This window comes from Gopherus evgoodei, chromosome 7 (genome assembly GCF_007399415.2).
Source record: "Gopherus evgoodei ecotype Sinaloan lineage chromosome 7, rGopEvg1_v1.p, whole genome shotgun sequence".
In the NCBI taxonomy this organism is placed as follows: domain Eukaryota; kingdom Metazoa; phylum Chordata; order Testudines; family Testudinidae; genus Gopherus; species Gopherus evgoodei.
Window position 1 is genome coordinate 32,029,225 of NC_044328.1, and position 22,327 is coordinate 32,051,551.

At 39.4% G+C, this 22,327-nt stretch overlaps 2 protein-coding genes across 9 annotated transcripts in view; one reads left to right on the top strand and one right to left on the bottom strand.

The window, feature by feature from the left end:
* Positions 1-20,395, bottom strand: part of CPEB3 (cytoplasmic polyadenylation element binding protein 3) — a 180,652-nt gene extending 160,257 nt beyond the window's left edge. For 3 of the 8 annotated variants that reach the window (XM_030571299.1, XM_030571298.1, XM_030571297.1), the window contains exons 1-3: positions 20,091-20,262; positions 19,701-19,834; positions 6,403-7,289 (exon numbers count right to left, since the gene is read on the bottom strand). In XM_030571299.1, coding sequence (XP_030427159.1) covers positions 6,403-7,289; positions 19,701-19,704 — 891 coding nt within the window. In that variant the 5' untranslated portion in view covers positions 19,705-19,834; positions 20,091-20,262. Of the gene's footprint in view, positions 1-6,402; positions 7,290-7,490; positions 7,620-9,603; positions 9,916-19,700; positions 19,835-20,090; positions 20,263-20,322 lie in introns of those variants that run through there. The other 5 variants (XM_030571296.1, XM_030571292.1, XM_030571294.1 and 2 more) reach the window with 5 other exon arrangements.
* The window catches only part of MARCHF5 (membrane associated ring-CH-type finger 5), a 61,739-nt gene continuing 59,757 nt past the window's right edge, over positions 20,346-22,327 (top strand). Inside the window, exon 1 of the mRNA XM_030571300.1 lies at positions 20,346-20,627. Within this exon, the coding sequence (XP_030427160.1) occupies positions 20,584-20,627 (44 nt within the window). The 5' untranslated portion in view covers positions 20,346-20,583. The remainder of the gene's footprint in view (positions 20,628-22,327) is intronic.

Consider the following 22,327-nt stretch of genomic DNA (forward strand, 5'->3'; position numbering starts at 1 on the left):
GGTGTAAGATTTTTTTCTGATAGGCTTTCCAAACTTGTAATGACTACCTCAACCACATGATAGAGAACAAAACTAGTCAGACAGCCTTAGCTCACCTTTGAAAGGTCATCATCAAAGTATATTAAATAGATTTAGCCATGTTTACCCTTCCCCACAAATTATTTGATAAAGAAATGCTTTCAAAATATGGCAACATCACCTAATCCAACCAAGCGCAGCTTCACACAATTCAGTCATTGTAGAAGTCCACATTAGATACACTGGCATTTGTTCCCTACTGGCACTTTGTATCCAGAAAGGAAAGGTGGACAAACTGTGTGAAAGGTGGATTGGACAGCTACTTTGCTAGCTCCTAAGAAATAGAAATGGTCACCATCCAGGCAGCTAACTCATAATATCTTCTCCTTTTGCTAGGCTACAAACTCTCCAGTCACTCACCACCCATTCCTAGTCCCATATCCACAAGTAGGGCTTCTAGCAACAACCACCCAGCATTGGAAGGGCAAGAGGATAAAGAGGAGGGCTATCTAGCATAACCTCCCCACAGAAGCAGGAACTGTGATTTTCTCTGTTCATGGTGAAAAACATAGCTATTGAAAAAAGTCTTAATATAGCACAATAAATCAAAGAGTTTAAGTGAATCAATTAAAAGCCTCTCTTAATTAAATAACATCAAAAATAAATTTACTCACCCTTAACTACTTAGCAACCAAATTTTGATGCTTTCAAATAAAAATGGTGAAATAAGCTTGGGATGAGTATTATGTGCAGAAGACCACTAGACTTCATGGTTGCATGCAGAAGTTGTACAAGAATCCAGATATTAAAAACATTAGAGTCTTAGGGCAAGTCTACACTATGGCGCTACACCGGCACAGCTGCACCGATCTAGCTGCATCACTGTAGCGTGTCTGGTGAAGATGTGCAAACACTCTCCTATCGGCATAATTACTCAACCTCTTCGAGAAGCGTAACTTATGTTGACGGGGAGCTTTTTCACACCCTTGAGCAAGATAAATTAGATTGACTTAAGCTGTAGCGTAGACTTGCCTTTCGTTGTATCGGCTCCTATGAATGTTCGCCTTTGCAAGTTCTTTTTTAGTATGCCAATACATTTTCAGTAATTCTAAGAAATGCAGATATCAGAACACAATCAAATTGTCTGACCCAAACAAGATAAAACCATTCACAATTTCTGAAGCCTCTAGCTACAAACAGTATGGTAGCTTTATCTGTTGAACTAAAAATATCATTAGGATGACAAAAAAAAAAGATCACATTTTAATATTTCTGATCAGGTTACTCACCATGTAAATGAATAACTTATGTTGGTAAGTATCTAACCCTCCCAAGGGGGAAAAAGGAATTGTGTCACTCCTACAACCACTAAATGTTCCTGTAGTGTTTCAAAAAGTTGCACACACTCTGCTTTTATGTAGCTGGAATTCCAACTGCCCATACATTTCCATTTATTTCAAGTACTAATACATAGTACATAACCTGAAAGACCTAAAAACTCATTTTAAATCTTTCAGTAATTTGCTGAATTAACAACATTTTATAACAATATACTTAATTGACCAACATGGTATCTACTGCTTATAAAAAAAAAAAAAAATCAGAAATACAAGAGTGAGGCCAAACAAAATGGGCCATTTTTTATAATAGTTACACATCCCACCTACAGCAGATTGAATTTAGGATTTAAAAATACATTTCAAACAAATATTTGTTACATCTGATTATATTACTCTTGCAAAATTTCCCTGATAATCTGTTTTTAAATGCTGAATAATGTAAAAAATGTATTTCAAAGAAATACTCTTGTAATTATTGTTACATATGAGAAAAATGTCTATATTCAAGAGTGCTTGTAGAAGACTGTATTGATGTCAGTAACTGCATAGCAAATCATACTTAATGTCAATCTACTAACCTCACATCAGAAAAATTACAACCCAGAATGTCAGATTTAGAACCATGAATTAAAGCTTAAATAAAATTTTTTACTTGTGCAAATGGATTTACAACTACCCTAAAATTCCCCAAAAGGACAGTGACCCCTGAATACTATAGGAGAAAGACATTTAAAATCTAAGAGAAAAGGAAAGGGATTTTTAATAGTTATTGCACTAATTAATGTTTCAGTTTTAACAAATGGGCTGTAGAAAATTTCATGGAATTCATTCCATATTGGAGATTTGGAGACATGAAAAATTTCTCAATGGGCACTCTCATTGCCACTCATCCATCATTTTCTATATGATGACCTGTTTAAGTTACTGTAATACCAAGCAAGAAATACAATTACTGTACTGTGACAGTGAAATAACTAATTCATTACCTTATGAAAAAGTTTACAGTTTAGCTGATGTTCTCTCTGATTTTTAAACTAGCAGAGTTTAGTTAGCAATGGTCTTCTAGGGCCTGAAGACAAAATTATTCTATGCATTACTGTATTTCATGGATATACATTAACAGCAATATAGCTGTAGTTCAAAAAGCTATCAATATCTTAAAACATGAAGTACCTTATACATTTAAAAAGATTGATAGCAGCCTCTTCGCTTCTGAAAGAGCAGTCCATTAATCAGCAGATGGAAAAGTTATTATGCTGGAATTGTAACCATGATATAGTGTCTATTCCTTTGCCCTCCATTTCACTTTGGTAAACAAAGACAGCACAACACATGGCAGAACACTTGCACCTATTAATGAGCTTCACTACTAAATACATACAAAAATGTTAATTTATGAATTTATAAATTCACTTTAATATTAAATATCAGTTGCCAAAATTGAAGGTATTTTCTAAATTTAGTTAACAAATTTGTATGTGTCCAATCCAATTCCCATTAAAATCAGTGGGAAGACTCCCTATTGCCACAACCTAACCAACCATTAATCCCCTTGTAAATAATTATTGCAGTCTCTTTCTTCTAGAAGTGATCAACATCAGTCTTTTAAGATGGTATTTTAAAATCAGATATAAAAGTGATAATACTCTGTTCACATTCTTTTAAAATATCACTAGTAGAAATAAGTCAGTAAAGCTGAGTTTGATCAAAAACTGGGAAAAACAATTAGATCCGTGTGTGTGTGTGTACGTACACACACACACGCATCTAATTGTTTTTATTTATACACACACATATATATATACACACACAATTGTTTTTATATATACACATACACACACACACAGATACACACAGCAGAAGCAAAATGTTATGTTATACATATATGTATACAAAATATAACTTGTAATTGTGTATTTTTACATGTATCAAAAGAGCAATGAGGAAAGTAACAGGGTCATCAGAATATTTTGTCTGCTGAAACTGCTCTACTTCTGAGAAATGACTCTTCCACTAATTTGTTAAAATGATACTATTAAGTATTCTGACAATTGTCTTCCTCTATTCCCTCTTTGAATCCCTTCACTATCTTCAGCATATAGTAAAAGCTCCCCATCGACACTTTGTAGGCTCTATATATCTGTCCTCACCCCACGTCTGCTCGTCTTCTCTTATTCTCTCGTCTTATTTTGTGTGTTTTACTCAGTCCTGTTTCAATTTTTCTTTTTGTTTACATCTTCTTTCAGCTTTCCACCTTTGTTTTATTTATAACCATGCTCCTTATGGTAATAACAACCTTCTCCTTCAAAGCACCTTTTACCTGCCTCTCAAAACTGGTCACAATTCAGATGTTGCCACAACTCCTTTGACTTTTTAATCCTTCAGATTGATTGTCTGAACAAAACTGAGTTCCTTGGAGCAATGACCTCGTTCATAATGTTTGTGAAGTGCAAGATACAGCAATCTGACTCAAACAATAAATAGTTAGGCAAATATGGGTGTTTAAAACATTGCTTTATATGTTGTATGTCTACAATTTAAAGAATTTCAACATGGGGAAATTATATGAGATAGTAAAAGTAGTTAACTAATGCACTCTAACATATGGATAGAGTGTGTTCAGCAAGATACCATTGTAATCAACAAAAAACCTGACCAAAGTAATTAAGGTTAACAGACTGACGAACCTGCCAGAATTATTTGATAGTACCGATAAGCAAACCTTCATGTGCCAACACATTGCCCAACTTTTCCAAGACATAATACCAGGCAACAGATGTTAAAATAAACTGACATTACACTACAAAAAAGAAATTGATTTATGCAAACAAACATAAAAACCAGACAATTGTCCAGTTGTCTATATAATCCATGTTACAGTTACAAGATTCCTTCTCCAGCAAATTCTATGTAGTAATGATGAAAAAATGACTCAGACAGGAATAATAATTGTTAATCCAGGGGACTACCTCAAGCAAAACTCAAGATTTTGTGTTATAAAAGGTCATTGCGACAACCAGAAAAAAATGTGAGGCTCATATTTCACCTGGCCATAAAAGTAGTCACTGGCACATATTTGTTTTTAGTTTAATAGGCTACTAGCAGGTTAAAATTCATACTGAAGAAAGTAAATTTTTCTGACCTATGTTACAACACCAAGACTTTCAAAACTGAATTTTAAAAATCTAATTAACTTTTCACTACATATGCTGTCTGCTCCCTGTTTCTGAATGAGAAGTTGAATATATGGCATTTTCTAGTAATTTTCACTTTTGGTACTCCTGCACTAGCATAATACTGCTTATGTCTGGGTTGTAAATACTACAGGAGAATGTATATTCATAAAAGACACCCCCATTAGAATTACCATAACTAAAATCACAGAAATAGTACCATTCGTCTTAGATTCTGTAAAATCTTATTTTTAGAGAACTTAAATATGGATTTGGATGCACCTACTAGTCACCTTAGGAATAGATGAAAGCTAACTAGTGTCAATTAACTTTTCATATTGTTCAGAACATGGTGATGTAACAACTTCAACAGGGAAAAGAAAGTCTCAAGAGTTGCTTACTCTTTGATGCTATAGAGACAGTGACAGCAGCTCAATAAAACCTGTTCCTCCTCCAGAGAGGGTAGCCAATAAGAAATTGGCAAGTCTCCCTTTAAACAGAATGAAGCAGTAAAATGAAGTCTCAAGGCTCACTTTAACATCGCTATTTGAATGGCAGAAAGTGCAAAGGAATGCATATTTCTTAGACTAGTAATATCCATTAAAGCTGATCAGCTTTTTTACTTATTTCCTACATTTCTAACACAAAGTATCAATCTAAACATCCTTCCTATTATTACCAATAATATGTTAAAGACTTATCAGTTTGTAACTTCTGAGAAAATGTCTCTCTAAAGCAAAAGCATACATATCACTTAATATTGTAAAACAGAAGCATTCCAATTGACCTGAGACTGGAAATAACTGGCACAAACAGGTATTCTTTTCATCTCATGCAGATACACGTGAGAGTGCCTACCCTAATTTATTCCACTTTAAAAAGGTATTTAACACCAAGACAAGCCTCACTCAACATTAAAATTGCAGAGCTTCTATTTCCCTCAGTTTCGATTGTAATTTATCTGCCTTGTCATCTTAGATACCAAACTGGTGAAGGACACTGCAGCTTTAAATATTTCAGAGCTATGTAGCTAGTAAATAGACTCCATTGCAATATGGCTCTGAAGGTCGTGTCCTATTGTCTCTTTTCTCTGCAAATATACTGAACTGCATAACATGGTTTATTTTACAAAATAATAAATACTGCCCTACCATTTCTAAATCATGTCAATTTGAACAGAGATCTCCTTATTAGAAAAAATACATACAGCACTCCTTCTGTATACACCTATGCTGCCTCTAGATGTACCAAAAACCTACACCCTGGATTCAATACTGGATTACACATTTGATAAGTTTCAGCATTTGATTGCATACATTATGTAAATACAGTCCTCCTTAAACCACAGCTCAACAATAAGTATTAAACCTCTTTAATGGTGAAAAGTAATTAGCTGCATGTCAGGTTCAGAAGCATCTTTGTTTAAAATTAGCCTTCCAGTTAGAAATCTGAAGCCAGCTATTATACATAATAATAGCCCCATATTCCTCACCATTTAACTTAATTTAGGATTTTTGCAAATACTATACTAGTTAAATACACACACTGATCATCCACAGGAATGGAATATAAAAATCTATAAAAACTATGTTCCCTGAAATCAGCTTTCTAATGTTAAAAGCCCTTGCAGTAATTTTAAAAAGTTAAAATTAGAAGAAAAATAGGGCTATTGTCCATACTCAAGATTTTGGATCTGGGTGTGCAATTTCTGAGAGAAGCCAGTATGATTTCAGAAGATGTGAATACTCATGAGCTATGAGGAAGGTGAAAATGACACGTTGCTTTCTAGATGAGATATTGGTGCAGAGTACACCTTAAAACAAAACATCAAGATATCTGTCACCAGTGCAAAAGGTGCATTAAGACATTACCTGAAAAGGCAACAGACTGTTGCCATTGTCGGTCCTGAAGGCATTGTCCTCCATCCAGGATTTGGGGGTTAAGGGTGGAGCCCGTGGGAACTTCGGAGGGGCAATGACATTGCTGGAGAAAGGTTTTTTGAGGGGTGAAATAGGATTGAGGGGGGAAGGCACCCCAACCCCCACTCCTACCCCAACCCCCACTCCTACTGCCCTTCGAGGGTCCCTGCCAGCTTGCAACCCACCCCAGGGGTTGGAAGGTGTACTCCAGGCTGCGTTTTGGTGATTATTCCAGCTGGAGGAGGAAGAGGAAGAGGCAGAGGAGGAAGACGGTTTGCTGGTCATAATGGGCTGATGACTGTAAGCAGCATTTCTCTGGGCAAAAGGTGCCTGATTGGGACTCACAGGTGATCTTCTTTGCTGCTGCTGTTGCGCTTGCTGCTGCTGATGGTGGTGGTGCTGAGTCTGAGCTAGGCCGATCTGGGGAGAGAAAGTGCCACCAAACACAGGGTTGACATGGTGAGGGAAATTCTGGAAAAGCATTGTGCCATTGACTGGGGTAATCCCTTGGAAAAAGCTATCATCCACTGTGTTTGTGGTCCCTGTAGACCAGGTGCTGCCGAAGGAGGGAGACGAGGTGCCGGGTGTAGGTTCCTGCTGAGGCTGGTGAAAACTCAAGCCAGGCAAGATGGGGGACTCCATCTGCATCTTCTCCTTACTATTTTGGACAGAAGTTGCTGTACCGATACTAGTCACTGGGCTGCTGTCCTCCGGTTTAGACGTCTCTGATGAGATGGGTGTAGAAGGGGTTTCTGCTGCGTTTGGATCTTGCTGCTGCTGCTGCCGGGGCTGGGCTTTGCTTTTGTCCATCAGTAAATCATCCTGCATGGTTTGTGCAGCTGAAACAGTGGTGGAGGCTTAGGGGGGAAAAAAACACAAAGACAGGTTATTATTCTCATTCATACCACTAGCCGCACTGCTTTGGTATTTTGCTTGCTAAAATCCCGTGCCATTGCTAGTTGCAAGGCAAATCCGTAATTCCCCCTCCTCCCCCATTTAGGAGTATGCAATGTTTAACCAGTGTGATCGTGCTAGCTTGCCTTCAAATATATTTTAAGAGGCTTCACCCTTTCTGATGCCTTGATTCCTTTCAATCTAAATGAGAGATGTGCTTATAGGGCAGAGATATACAGCAATTTCGCCACGTCTCTTTTCTCTTACACCGGAACTCAGAGCTCTCACCCTGCAATGAGAAACTGATTCTGGTTCCTGTTTTTCCAAGCACCCTCCTCCTCCCCAATTATTTGCATACGTCAATAAATACTGCTGCGTCCTTCAGCAAGGTTAAAAAGACACCAGCCTTTACTCTCCTCCACCCCCTTCCATACGATGAGACCTTTAAAGGAGCAGGATGCCCATTTCCCTTAATTAACAAACAGGTTTTCAATAATTCCATTTAACACCACAGAACATGCTCAGAATCTTGAGCTGATAACAGAAGACGTTCTTAGCTGCACATCATTTACTGGCCTTTTCTTTCCTGACTGTTTGGCCAGATGCATAAACATCAACTCTGATTGAAAAACAAAACAAGGTTGTATTTGCCTCTGATGACCTTAAGATTTTTCACTTCTCTATAAAACAGGGTTTTTGCATCCTAGGACAGTCCCTTCCTTGCCTATATCTGATACACTCACTAAAGACAGGACTATATATGTGAAATCATCTGCAGAATAGAATACTTTAAAGATCTCAGGCCAAAATTATAAGCAGAGATTAGAGTTAGTATTTTAAATACTAAAGTCTCTGTTCCTTTCAGCACAAAATTTAAAAAGTGAGGCGAATCAAAACATTTAATTTATACACACGCACACACACACATTTTAAAAACCACCTTTCTTCCATATGAAAGAGACTGAATGATTTAAAGATGCAATTTACAAGTCAATCACTAAATATAAACAAGTTAAAACCTTATAAAATTAAATTTATGTAGTGTGAGCAAGTCCTATACCTATTAGAAAGGTATTTCTTATAAAATACATTAGGTCAAATAATACAAATGTTAATCTTATTTTAAAACTCAGTACCAAAGTAAGGTATTGCATTCGCTACTCCTCGACCTCTGCAACCACTCCCAAATTTCGCAGACGTATTTACAATTAAAGAGGCCACACACAAAAAAAGTTCGTGACAATATTTTAAATAAGCCTATTAATTTATGACTAATTTTAATCAAGTAGCCTTTTATTGACATGGCATCTCCGAACACCTAAGCACGGTTTTTAATTGTTCTAACCATATGGCGTTTCTATTTCTAAAAATCACTTGACTTGTAGACTGCTATTTAATTGCAGCAAAATAACGTGATGTCAAATTAAACAGCTGGTTAGGAAAGGTGTCAAGGAGCGTGAAGACAAAGTTTAATTTCTTATTTTAGCCATTTTTATATGATCCATGGCTTTCGTTTAAGATTGCACTTTACAAATATTATTTAAATACTAGCTGTTTCCATCTAGTTCATACACACGCTTTTGCTTTAGAGATAATTGACAGGGCAGGTTCTGCTCCCAGTTATGTTACGTTTTCTGTTTATTGTATTCTCTCTTCAAATAAGCAAGTCCAACTATTATGACTTTAACTGTCCATATAGTGAGACAGCATTAAGCCAAATTCCTAAGAAGAAAGGAGTAAACTATTGCATCTGTATCACGCAGCTCTGCTGCTGCTGCTCCTGCTGGGTGGTGGGGGGACGGTTTGCAGGAAACCTTCCAAGGCAGTTTAAAGCCGTACTGCAGCAAGCCACAATATCCCAGGCTTCGTGTAGCTTTCCATTAGCTGAATTTCTATCAAAATCACCATAACTGTTAGAACTATACAAAATTGCTGGGGATTCCATAGGAGAAAGGGAAAAACCAGACAACACCTATAATCCTTCCTTGCTTTTTGATGCACCCATTTAGAAAGTTATGTTCTACCAAAAAAAACAATTGAAAGGTTAAAATCCTGCCTTCAGTAAAGTGTACTTGATTCACTAACTCACCAAGTAATCGTACAGTGGCTACCCCAGCAGTTGTTTCAGATACATATCTTGACTTAGTTATTTGTAAATTAACTTTACCGTGAGGATAGTAATCCACATCCGTTTTCCATTAGTCCTTAAAGGTAAAATTTCAGCACAAATTCAACCCTCTTGTCAAGGTCAAGACCTACCTTTAATGAATGAAGCCAGTCTGAATGGAGAAACACTGGATAATAAATGACTTTGAAAGACGGGCCAACCAATGTCTAATATTTGGGCTAATATGCGGTGCCTCTTGATTATTGCTGGTATAAGTATTTGTGCAAATTTACAGTCCAGTATAGCAAATCTATATCCCCATAATAATACCAGCTCCGTTCGTATGCAGTAACCCAAGCAGTCAACGCAGAAATTCCTTAGGAACAGTTATCTCTGAGTGTTCTGTATTTAAAGATCAATACAATGACAGTATTTATTTTCTTCTTTCGGGTTTGCTATATAACAAATAGGCGACCGCTCTGGCAAGAGCACTTTGACAACTGCAAGCTTATGGCGCATGCTCACCCAAGGAACTATGGGGATTGAAGTCTTTTCCACAGACTGCTCTTGATTTCTCCAGGTTGTGAGAACTACAGTACTGAAAGGAGGCGAGATCAAATACATCCATTCTCCAGGGGGAAGTCGTTGGAACCCGGATTACATTTAAAATTAATGCAGCCCAAAATCGTTAGCTTTCAAAAGAAAAACTGGTGGGATACATTGATCTGGAAATCGAAATTACAAGGAAAGCCTCCAGCAGTCTGACAGATGTGTAAATCAAGATAAAACAGATCAAATATAGCTACCCAAAATAATAAGTTAAATGTTAGTCACCAGCTAGTTAATTAAACTATTCTAGGTCAAAATCACAATCTGACTTCCACTATGAAGAGATAAGACAACTTTTTAATATTAGTTACTATGTTTCTTAGCTGAAGTAAAATGTTTTATATTGCAGTCGCAATATTCATGATAAAATATAGTCTTACATCATCTGGGTATAACTTAGGTTTTGTGAGATTTTAAAAGTAAATTAAGATCAACATCTGCATATTATGGTTACTGGTGCTATATAAACTCCCCAGGTAGATTCCCACAGGAGAAAGTCATCAACATTGAGTTTATGTTACTAGACAGAATATCCTATCAATGCAAGCTACAAAAAAGAGGGTAAATAAGCAGTTAAGTAATTTAACACTCCATCTGCACATCAGTCAGCAGTTCCTCCTCCATTACCTCCCTTCTACTACCCACATCTCTCCAGCTCCTCTTCAGAGATCAATATGCATCCTCAAACCATATTGATTGATTATATGTTCTGGTATTTCCATTATTAATATAACACTGCTATGACCTTCATAAATTACATTCTGTGTAGTTCTGTATGTTGTATTCCTGTATAATTGAGATGATGTGTCAGATTGGAAATGTTGGCTACAATATATTATCCTACAGTGTCAGGAAAAGTTACATTAACATGTGATCATTGTTAATAATTAGTTTTCATTACAAAATTTAAATCTGCATTGTGTGAACATTAGTGTGTGTGGCTGCATACTGGTTGTTCAACAGAGGCTGGAGATATATGAGCAATCGTTGGAAGAGAGACAGTTAAACTTAAGAAGGAGAAATTAGTAGAATTGCAGGTGAGGTGTCAAGTGACTTAACTGCTTATTTCTTTGCTTTTTACAGTTTGAGTTGGTGGGCTATGCAGTCTAGGAACTGTAAGTCCAAGCTGTAAAGACCAGTTTTTCAGCATCTGTTCCTAGACTCTGCTGCCACTCTGATTGCACAAATGGGCCAGGAAGCTGCTTTAGTAGGGCATCTGAGGATTCTTTTGAACAAGGAATCTGACTAGCATAGAACTGGTTATACTGACTCTATGTCACTCCACCATCAAATGGGCAGAGTGCCAGAGCAAAAAAGGATATGGCCAGAGCAGTGTTACTGCCTCTGAGGAGCTGTTCCAAGACAACTCAAGCAAGAGCAAACTCTAGAGTGGTTTAACTTGCACTGGGAGCTAAAATGGCCCCCTGCAACCTTGAGGATTGATGGAGCAGAGCCCTGATACACCTGACTGGGCCAAAACTTTTTTTGTGTTAATTTCCAAGCTCTTAAAATAATTATATACATTGCTCCTATTTCCACAGATAGCAGTCAGGATTTATCCGTATTATCCCTTGTATGTCCCTGAATATCGGCAACAACTGCAATACATTATCTACCAATACACTTTCTTCTCCGTCAGATGTCTGGAGAGCTGCACTCCTCTCATATCTTCTGATGGCCCAATCAGCCCCTGTCATCCCATCCACTTCCTGCACCCCACCAAATCCTTATGACAATAAAAGTTCAGAAGTGTGAAGTTCACAACATTTTGGACTCTATTCAGGAGAAAGCCGCCACTGCAGCTTCTAGCTCATGGAAATGTTCCTAAATTGAAATAACTGATATAATCTTCTCTAGTAGCCATGGAATTCTGCCTTAGATATTTTGTAAGGATTCCCATTCGAAGTCTGATGTCAGGCAGCCCAGTCAACATATGTATGACCAGAAAGTGAAAGTTCCATTTTGAAGAGGCAGCAGCCTAAACCCATTCAGGTCTCTCATGATGACAGCTTCACTCTGCAGGTCAGCCAAGAAGATGGAGGAGGAGGGTCCAGGCAACCTGAATATTATCTATGTCCCCTTCCCAGATACAGTAATCAGGAAAAGTAGGGAAAGCCCACCATAAGATGATGACAGAATCTGGGTGCCGAAGGTCCCTCTCCCAATAAAAGGATCATTAGGGTGAAAAAATAAACTGGACCTAATTTTGCAATATTTTATTATGAGAAAAGTGCCTTCTTGATCTCAGTCAGTTTATACCTTGTATTTAATGCAATTTATTCCCACATTTGTAATTTGATCCTAGCTATGTAACTACAGATACTTCTCGTATTTATATACAAAGGCATTTTAGCTTACTAAAGCTAGTAGAAATATAATAATATATTATGGGGCACTGAGTTTTGTTGAATAGAAAAATCTAAATTAAAAATAAACTTAAAATGAATCTGGTGCCATACGTCTTAATTATGGGACAAAGTACGTATGAATGACTGAATGACCTCCTCTGTTAGGTGTTATTTTAAATATTACTTTTGCTGAATTATCTCCCCTTTGTGAATATTAAATGTTAACTGCTTTCATATTTCCCAGTTACTTAGCTGTGTTAGATCTCTCAAATTTCTTGATTCTTCCTACCTTTGACTAAACAAAATGATTCCACTAGAATATGTTCACTTCGCTATTCAGCCCCTCTTCTGGGTCCTTATTAGAAGTTATACTGGTCACTGTTCATTACTGATCCCTAAATTTTCCTTTATTATCTAACAGAAGTACTTTATCAAAGTGTCTTTTTAAAGTCAAAATAAGTTTGTTACAAAGTAATTTAATTTTCTACTACCTGTATTGTCTTAGTGTACGCTGTCAACTTAAAAACCATAGGGCCTAATTGGGGGCTCAGTCAGTGCTGCCATTTTTTTTTTAAATAAAGATTCTTGATTTTTTATTTTTGCCTTCCAGTTTCAAATTTTGCCCTTAGCCAAAATAGCTGCCATCTTCAATTACTGTCTCTAGGACAGAAGCCACGGGCTATCCTCAGTAAGATGGCAGTCATCTCTCTATCTTCTGTAGGGGATAGTGAGTCTGCTCCCAGAAAAGAGGGCTGAAGCATGGCTGCCCTGAGGGAAGAAGATAGGCCTCCAATCACCAACTGAGGGCTGAAGAGGGACAGAATGTGGAAGCGCAGTGAATGGGGCTCTGGCAGCAGCAGGGAAGAGGACTGTGCTAGGAAACAGGATGGGAAACTGAGTGGTCAGAGGAATGTGAGGGGAGCCAGAAGCAAACTGAGGAGGTTTGTAGTGGAATATGGGATGGCAGAGAGGAAAATGCAATGAGTAGGAGATAGTGAGAGGAGAGGAAGGGAAATGCATGTGTCTGGGGGGACTACTGTACACAAAGAGACAGGCAGAGGCAGGGCCAGATTAACCTTCTGGGCCTGGCACCAAACATATTTGTGGGCCCCCAGGGAAGCAACGGAGCATGGCATGAGGGGGTCAGTCCCCAGAGCAAGGAAGCAGAGACTGCCAGGAGCTGGAGATGCACTGGGGTCCAGCCAGGGGATAGAGAAGCCAGCAGTGGGGCCAGGAGTAGATGAGCCCTTGGCTGGCCAGCAGGCAGGCTGAGAGGAGCAAGTGGTGGGTGGCGGGAGGGAGGGAGCCAGCGGGGTCTCAGGGCACAGTGCAAGCAGAGCAGACCAGGGCCTTCTCTGAACATGGGCCCAGCTCCATGGCACCACTGGCACCATTGTAAACCTGGTACTGGGTGGAGGCGTATGGCGGAAACAGGTGAGTGTGGGTAGCTGCCTATCCTGTCTTGTTAGGGAGGGAGATAGAGGAGGTTACAATAAAAGCTCCCCATGTCAGGGAAAGGAGAAGGCAAGTTCCTACTTTGCAGTGAACATGGAAACTGCATTTTTGTATGTACTTGAGATTGAAGATGGACCCAGGTTGATCACACACAAATTGGGGGTGGGAGCTTCCTCATAAAAGACATGGTGGTGATGGTGAAATTAGACAACAGGCAAAACCCACAATTTTTAAATATTATATTTTGGGTTCTGCCTCATGATTTTCAAATACTTGGGTTCTACAATGCAGTGATACACACACTGCCAAGTGTTGTGCATCTCAGAATGCAGTCTTTAGGCAGCTGTGTCACATCTGCCCACATCTCAAGTGACAAAGCAAGGAAGAACCCTTCCTCAAAGACTATTGTTCAGCTGAGACTGGAATCAAGTGATCATGGGTCCCGGTTTCACCTTTTCTCCTGAGTGCTGTTCACAAGCCTTACTACTATGATGACCTCGTCTCTCTACCCTAAAAGCTAGGCAACTAATATTTCCCTAAATTTTCAAACAAGGTAATTGAGAAGTTGCACAAATCACGTCAAGACTGAGCTGTGAACAGAGCCCAGGTCACAAGTCTTGTTCTGCTGCCTTTCAGAAGGAATGCATCAAATCTATTTATTTGACTAATTGGTCTGTAACCATTGCTCTAACCACTAGACCACATACAGATCATGATGAGAACCCAATAATTCTGATACCCAGCATTCCTCTACAGTCTCACAAATATTTGTTAAACTAATTGACAGCAAGCCTCATTCTTGAAGGTGTAACATTTGAATTACTAGGACACTGAATGCTCTCTAAGGACATTGCTAAGGAACTACAGTCTTATCTGTAGGTCACCATTTTTAATTTAGCCCTGCTCTGCTCCCTATTGAAAGTTGTTCCCATGTAACTGATATTTTGGTGACCCCCTAAATTTTTTTTTGCCAAAAGCTTGTTTTCACTACATCTGAATTTGGACCAAATTTGAGTGGTCATTGTTCCTTCCATTGTTCCTCTTTCAAATAAAACTTAAGGGATTTACAAGTCATGATTTACTGCTGTTGAAGTTCTGCTATGTCATCATGTTTTGTATCTATCATATTATACAGACTTCATTATGGATGTGTTGTTAATAGTGTCATCATTAAGGTTACACTGAGCTTTTTCAAGTGCCATTTTAATTATTGTATTAGGTATGACAAGTAAATTTGTTCATTATTTTAGCAGTTAAAAATTACTCCTTTCTGAAATGTAAAAAAAATCAATGTTTTGGACTCCTTATTCATGGCTTTGCTTTTACATTTAAATCTGTAAGTAAACATAGAGTTAAACAAAATGTCAAGCATAGATAGTTTTTTCCAATAAAAAGTTATGAGAATTATCTATTGAAATGGCTTTTATTAATGTTAGAAAAGACAACAGAGAAAATATTTATGAAAACAATTGGGAGGCAGCCCAAATAGACCCTCAACTCTGGAAAAATCTGCAGAGTATGAAGTAATCTTTACCTTATTCAGCTCCTTGACATTTTGAATATATGCAAGGAAACCTGCTCTGAATTGAGCCAATTAAGTGTTTAATATTTTAAACACCTAAAATGCTCCATGGATTTAGACTCCAATTCTGCAAATGTATCGCCAAGGCAGACACTTGTTGCCATTCAGAGATCCATTGAAGTCAGTGACCTCTGTGCAAGTGCAGAAGTCCAAAATGTGGATACTTTTGCAAGATCAGGGTCTATGCTATGAGCAGTTTTCCTTGTATGTCCTCCCAAACTAGGCTGAGATCTAAGAGTTTTCCTAGCCTCTGCTCATTTATTGAAGCAGAAGATTGGAAAAATTTATATCATATGCTTGGTAAGAGCTTTAGAGAAATATATTCATCTGGTGCACAGGTTTTTTTACATGAACCTGTAGGAGCCTGGTATTGCAGAAAACTTATGCACTCAAGTAATTTCCTATGCTAAATAATTTAAGAACTTTCAAGACTGCTAATGTTTAAAAGCAAGGACATTCTCACGTTAAAATGTGTTAACTTTAAGTTCAGATTGCTGACATAATATAAAACTCTTATGAAAAACACAACTACAAATTTACCATTAAATAAATATTTAAAAGAGATTAGTAAAGACAATTTATACAAATATTCTGTTCTTACTGTTCACACATACCATTCACTGAAATACTGACATGTGCAAGTTCCTTCCAACAACCTTAACTCTGACACACAAAATAGGTTTGCAGATTTTCAATATATACATCACAAATTAAATTTTACATATTCAAATATATATACACAGAGAAAGAGAGAGGTGGTATGTATATTGAATGGCATATAATATAGAAAGCTCATGAGGAAGGTCTTGCTATTTTTCAAAGAGGTCAAAAAGGAACGGGAAAACTATGACACTAGAAAGTTGTATTGCCTTAACTATAACAGGACAGGTTTCAGAGTGGTAGCTGTGTTAGTCTGTATCAGCAAAAACAAGAAGGAGTATTTGTGGCACCTTAGAGACTAACAAATTTATTTGAGCTTAAGCTTTCGTGGGCTAAAACCCACTTCATCAGATGCATGGAGTGGAAAATACAATGGGCAGGTATAAATATAAAGTACATAAAAAGATAGGAGTTGCCTTACCAAGGGGGAGTGGTCAGTTCTAACGAGACAATTCAGTTAAGGTGGAAGTGGGCTATTCTCAACAGTAGAATACCAAGGGAGGAAAAATCACTTTTGTAGTGGTAATGGGGCCAATGTAAGAAGAGTGGCCCATTTCAAACAGTTGACAAAAAGGTGTGAGTAACAGTAGGGAGAAATTAGTTTTTGTAGTGACCCATCTACTCTCAGTCTTTATTCAGGCTTAATTTGATGGTGTCCAGTTAGCAAGTGAATTCCAGTTCTGCAGTTTCTCATTGGAATCTGTTTTTGAAGTTTTTTTTGTTGAAGAATTGCAACTTTTAAGTCTGTTAGAGTGTCCAGAGAGATTAAAGTGTTCTCCGGCTGTTTTTTTTAATGTTATAATTCTTGATATATCTAAGCTGCCACAAGTACTCCTCATTGTTATAACAGGACAGTTACATAGTATAATCCCCCTAGTGTGAATGAAGTTATATTGGTATAAGTGCTTTATACCAGTATAACTATTCCCACATACAGGAAGGTGAATAAGCTATATTAGTATAAGTATAAATATACCTTTACACCAGTGTAACTACAGACACATTAAAAGCGACAAAGCGTCCTGTGGCACCTTACAGACTAACAGACGTATTGTAGCATAAGCTTTCATGGGTGAATACCACTTCGTTGGATGCATCCACAAAAGCTTATGCTCCAATAAATCTGTTAGTCTACAAGGTGCCACAGGACTCTGTCGCTTTTTACATATTCTCACTAACATGGCTACCCCTCTGATATACTACATACACATTGGGGCTTGTACCACTTAAAAAAAAAATCACATCCCTAAGACAATGGGTCCTTCACAGTCCTTATAATCTATGAATACCTTGCCCTTTGATAAAGCTTTTCCACCATAGCCAGAATGACATTTAGTGTGATTATCATCAGATAAAAACAAACAAACAAACCACACATTACCCCATCAGAATTTCCTATACCCAGGAAGGGAAAAGAGTCAAAAACTCCACAAAGTCCCCTAGGACTTTGCTATGCCAGTCAATCTCTACAGTGATAAGTACTAGTGCAAAATCATAACATAAATAAGTTTTGGTAAGTGAAATTTTATTTATCCTCTTTTTTTCATACTTCTGTAACAATTGTCTTATCACTTTCTCCCAAGCTTACACATATTAGATAACTGTTCTGAACTCCTATAAATATTGCTAGCTACTTTAGATTCCATAGTGAATTTACTGGAAGAAATGATGTAAGCTAAAATTCAGTAGGGTGCATACAAAACCTTCAGATAAAAGGGGGCCTCAAGCTTAGAGAAATTTATTCAAGGTGTTTGTTGACCGTAGTACAGACAATTGGTAGTAATCCAAAGATCTCCTTTTTACATAAAATAAATCTATTTAGTTTGGGAGACACCAAAGAATCAGCTTATAGACCCTTCTCAAAGAGTCCTGTTCTGTGCATTGTGAAGTGATCAATGGGGACAGAAGCTAGTAACATTAATGTGTGGGCCTTGCACAATTGTTTTCAGACTTACCCTACCAGGCTAGATTTATGGACTAGATTACCAAGGAAGTGGAGGATAGGACTGATGTGGAAGCACTTTTCACATCAATAAAATATTACTGAAATGACATACATTAACAGAGCTGTGTGGGAAAACTTGGCCCCTGAGCCTGTAAACATTTAAATACACGTGTAACTTTACTAGTTAAACATGTCCACTGAAGTTAAAGGGACTACTCACATGAGTAAAGTTATGCAAGTATTTTAAATGTTTGCCATATCATAGCCTTAAACAATATCTATACACACTACAGCTAGCACTTTAACTTTTTTAAATTAATTCAAATTAATGTTAGGAAGTGTTATTACCACAGAACTAGAAGTTAAAATAAACAATATCAGTGAGGTAATACAACTGATAGTGTGTTGGCCTTTGACCTATACCCTAGCATCCTTAGCTACATTTGTAGGAGACAGAGCTATGTAATTTATAAAGAAGTCCACAATATGAAAGAACTTACAAGATGCTTGGGATGCTCCTGTGACAGGAGCTTTTATCTTTATCTCTAATTTATATATTAGTTAAACTTTAGGTTTACTAAAATTGTTATGTTCTTAGAGTTTGTGACAAGCACAATAAAAGATTAAATAAAATTCACTGTCCCTCCTCCCCTTCAGCCCCAGCTGTGCAGTGTCGAATTCCTATCAAGAAGTTGCCATTTTGCCACAATCTCCCAGAACTGCCTGCATTGTGGTGTAGTTGTATGTTTACAATTTGAGAAGTGCTTTGGTAAAATATTAAGACACTATTACTATATATTATAGCCACAAAACAACAAGACAATCACATGGCCCAGGTACCAGTCACTGTCGGTCATTCCTTGTCTAACAAGACTTAGGTTGCAGGGATGCTCTCTACAGGTATTCTAAGGATGAGAACACCTCAAACTGCTCTTTATTAACTACCTCTGACAAACATCATGGAAAGTATGGCATCAACTCTTCCTTGGCCAAAGTAGGGTGATCAGATAGCAAGTGTGAAAAATCGGGATACGTTCTTTTTCAGGGGGTAGGGTAATAAGTTGCCTATATAAGACAAACCCCGTGACATTGGGATGTCTGGTTACCCTAGGCCAAAATGACACAATGTAGGATCTTCGTACATCAGTACAGAAGTGAGAGATGAGAGTGAAGGACAGTAAGGAAGGAAGAACTGTGAGATTTTTCAGATGTAGAGATGGCATCACAGCTTTATCTAGAGAAATGTGTACATTACATTATGCTAGGATGACTTTTTAGAAAGGGGTTATTTTTTCCTCCATGAGAAAGTATACCTGCAAGCCAAAACAAGAAAATTCATACTACTCCCTGATTCCTTCTCGGCATGTCCCTTGTGCCTGGTATAGCTAGGAAAGGTGAGTTTTGCTGAATAAGCCCCACTTCAGTTATTTACTTAAGGATACCCTTAATGAAGACTTTTAAGTGAAAGTCTTTAATGAAGTAGGAGGGGACATTAACAAAGGGTGCGTGTGTTTATTTGTTATTGGCAATAAACCCCCATAAGGAAACAAACATTTGGCAATTTCACTTGAATCATGTCAATCACCACCCGCCTCAGCAGCCTGTTAAGCTAAAAGTCAGGTACTCAGCACGAATCCCTTTCTCGCTTACTCATGATTTACCAGAGACCTCTTTCTTCTGAACTGGGGAATCTCGCGGGGGGCAAAAGCCGCTTTGGAGGACAAGACACTAAGTAGCAGCACCTGTTTATGTCACACTGGGGGCGGAGAGGACGCTCTTGTGTCCTGGGGAAGGGGAGACAGAGTAGAGCTGCAGGTTTACAATGAAGTACTTGGGGGAGGCTATAATCTACCCTCCCCCCACGCTGCCCCGGACCGTGACACACGCGCCCACGAAGGGACTGGGACACAGCAGCCACTTTACTAGGAGGGGAGAGAGTGAAAGGGCTCTTCTCCCCCTCCCCGCCCCCAGGCCCTCGGGGAAGGGAGGCGCTAGCAAGAGAGCGGCCCCGCGGGGAAGAAGAGGGGACAGGGTGCTGACCTTTCCCGCAGCAAGTGCGCCCATCCCGCCGCGTCCCCCTCCGAAGGCAGCAGCGCCCACCTGTCCCGCACTCGACACCGGGGAACGGTAGCAGCAGCCGCGGCGCGCCCCCCGGGGGCCTTTAAATCCCCTCAGTAGCGGCAGGCGCGGGGACTACATCTCCCATGGTGCCCCGGTGGCCCTCCTTTCCCAGCGCTCTGACGCGCGCGGGAGGGGGCGGCCTGGCTCTTACCTCACAGAGGTGCTGCCCCCTTTCCGGTCGCTCAGTCCGCGCAGCGTATGGAGCCTGCGGCCTGGGTCTCACTCAGGGCCTATCTCGCCTTAGCGGCCTGTCCTGCTCCCTGCCTGCTGCGGCAGGGCCTGGCGGAGCTGCGCGACTGGGGGAGGTTCCCGCGTCCCCTGCGCTAGTGTCAGGCTTCGGGCCCTGTATTAGGCCGACTCCTCCTGATACCGCTGCTGCAGTGGGGCCTCCGGGATCCCGCACCCGGAGAGTATGTCGGACCAGACGGGCTTGGCGCTGCAGCAGACCCTGGACAGGTACGGGGGAGAGAGGGTGCGTGGGTGAGGGTGGTAAGATAGATACCTACATGGATACAGGGAGAGAGGGGGGCGTGTGTGTGAGCGGGTGCGTCCATGCCTGGGGTGGTGGGAGGCATAAAGGGAGAGGGGGGAGTCTGCGTGTGGTCGGGGTAACCACACGGATATAGGGGAACGTGGGGAGCTCTTGTATGTCACCGGTGTTTGATTGTTTCACCTGGGTGTGTACCAGGCGCTTCAGGGAGACAGACACATCTAGGTGATGTATGAGTCTCAGAGAGATGATGTCAGGTAAGGCATCAGGAGGTTTATGGAAAATAAAGTTTTGGGATTACTTGTTTTTGTACAGTGTTTATTCTGATTCCATGAGGGTAGCATGAGAGACTTGTGGGAAAGACTATGGAAAGAAGTGGAGGAATGTTTGCCTTTGGTTAAAACACTGTATTGGGATTCAAGATACTTCCTGGCTATGCCACAGACTTCCTATCTGACCTTGAATAAATCACTTACAGGCTATGTCTACACTACAAACATTACAGCGGCACAACTGCACCCCTGTAAGGTCTCCCATGTAGCCACTCTATGCAGATGGGAGAGAGTTCTCCTGTTAGCTACCACTGCTCACAGGAGGTGGTTTAATTATGCTGTGTCTCCTGCCTACATAGTGCTATCCACATTGGTGCTTCCATTGGCAAAACTTACCCAGGGAGTATTTTTTCACACCCCTGACTGACAAAAGTTCTAGTGTAGACATGTCTCTGTAGGTCTGAGTACCTTATCTGTAAAATAGCGGTGATAGCACTTTCCTATTTTACAGGGATGTTGTAAGGATAAATTAATCAGTACCTGCGAGTTGCTTAGGTACTAAGCTGATAGTGGGACGTGTGTCTAGGAAGACTTGGGAAGGGATGTAAAAGCAATGGAAAATTACTTGAGGGTTATAGAGGACACTGTAGGCATAGGAGGCCTCATGGAAGAAAGTTTGGAGATGCAGGTAGGAGAAGGCTGCAGAAGAGGAGTATATGACCTGCAGAAGAAAGCAAATGAGTTTGTGCATTTGTTGTTGCTTTATGATGTTAGCTGATGCATAAGAATGGCAACACTGGGTCAGATCAGTGGTCCATCCAGTCCAGTATCCTATCTTCTAACAGTGGTGGTGCCAGATGCTTCAGATGACGGTAACAGAACAGGGCACTTTTTTGAGTGATCCACACCCTGTTATCCAATCCTAGCAGGCAGAGGTTTAGGGACACTGAGAGCATGGTGCTGTGTCTCTAACCGTTCTGGCTAATAGCTAAGTTCATGGAGGATAAGTCCATCAATATCTAATTCTTTTTTGAACCCAGTTGTACTTTTGGCTTTCACAACATCCCCTGGCAATAAGTTCCACGGGTTTACTATAAGTTGTGTGAGGAAGTATTTCCTTATGTTTGTTTTCAACCTACTGCCTATTAATTTAATTGGTGACCCTAGTTCTATGTGAAAGGATAAATAATACTTCCTTAATTATTTTCTCCATGCCATTTATGGTGTGGAGAACCTGTCAAGCCTTCATCAGAAGGAAGCAAATAGGGCCCAAACCCAACGTGTTTCTCCTTTACAGGTCACCTTTAAGAAAAGTGGAATTAGTGAAATATAGGCTGCCATCAGAAGAGTGATGGACACTAAATTATGTGAGGAAAGGGGAGAGCTGTGTGCAG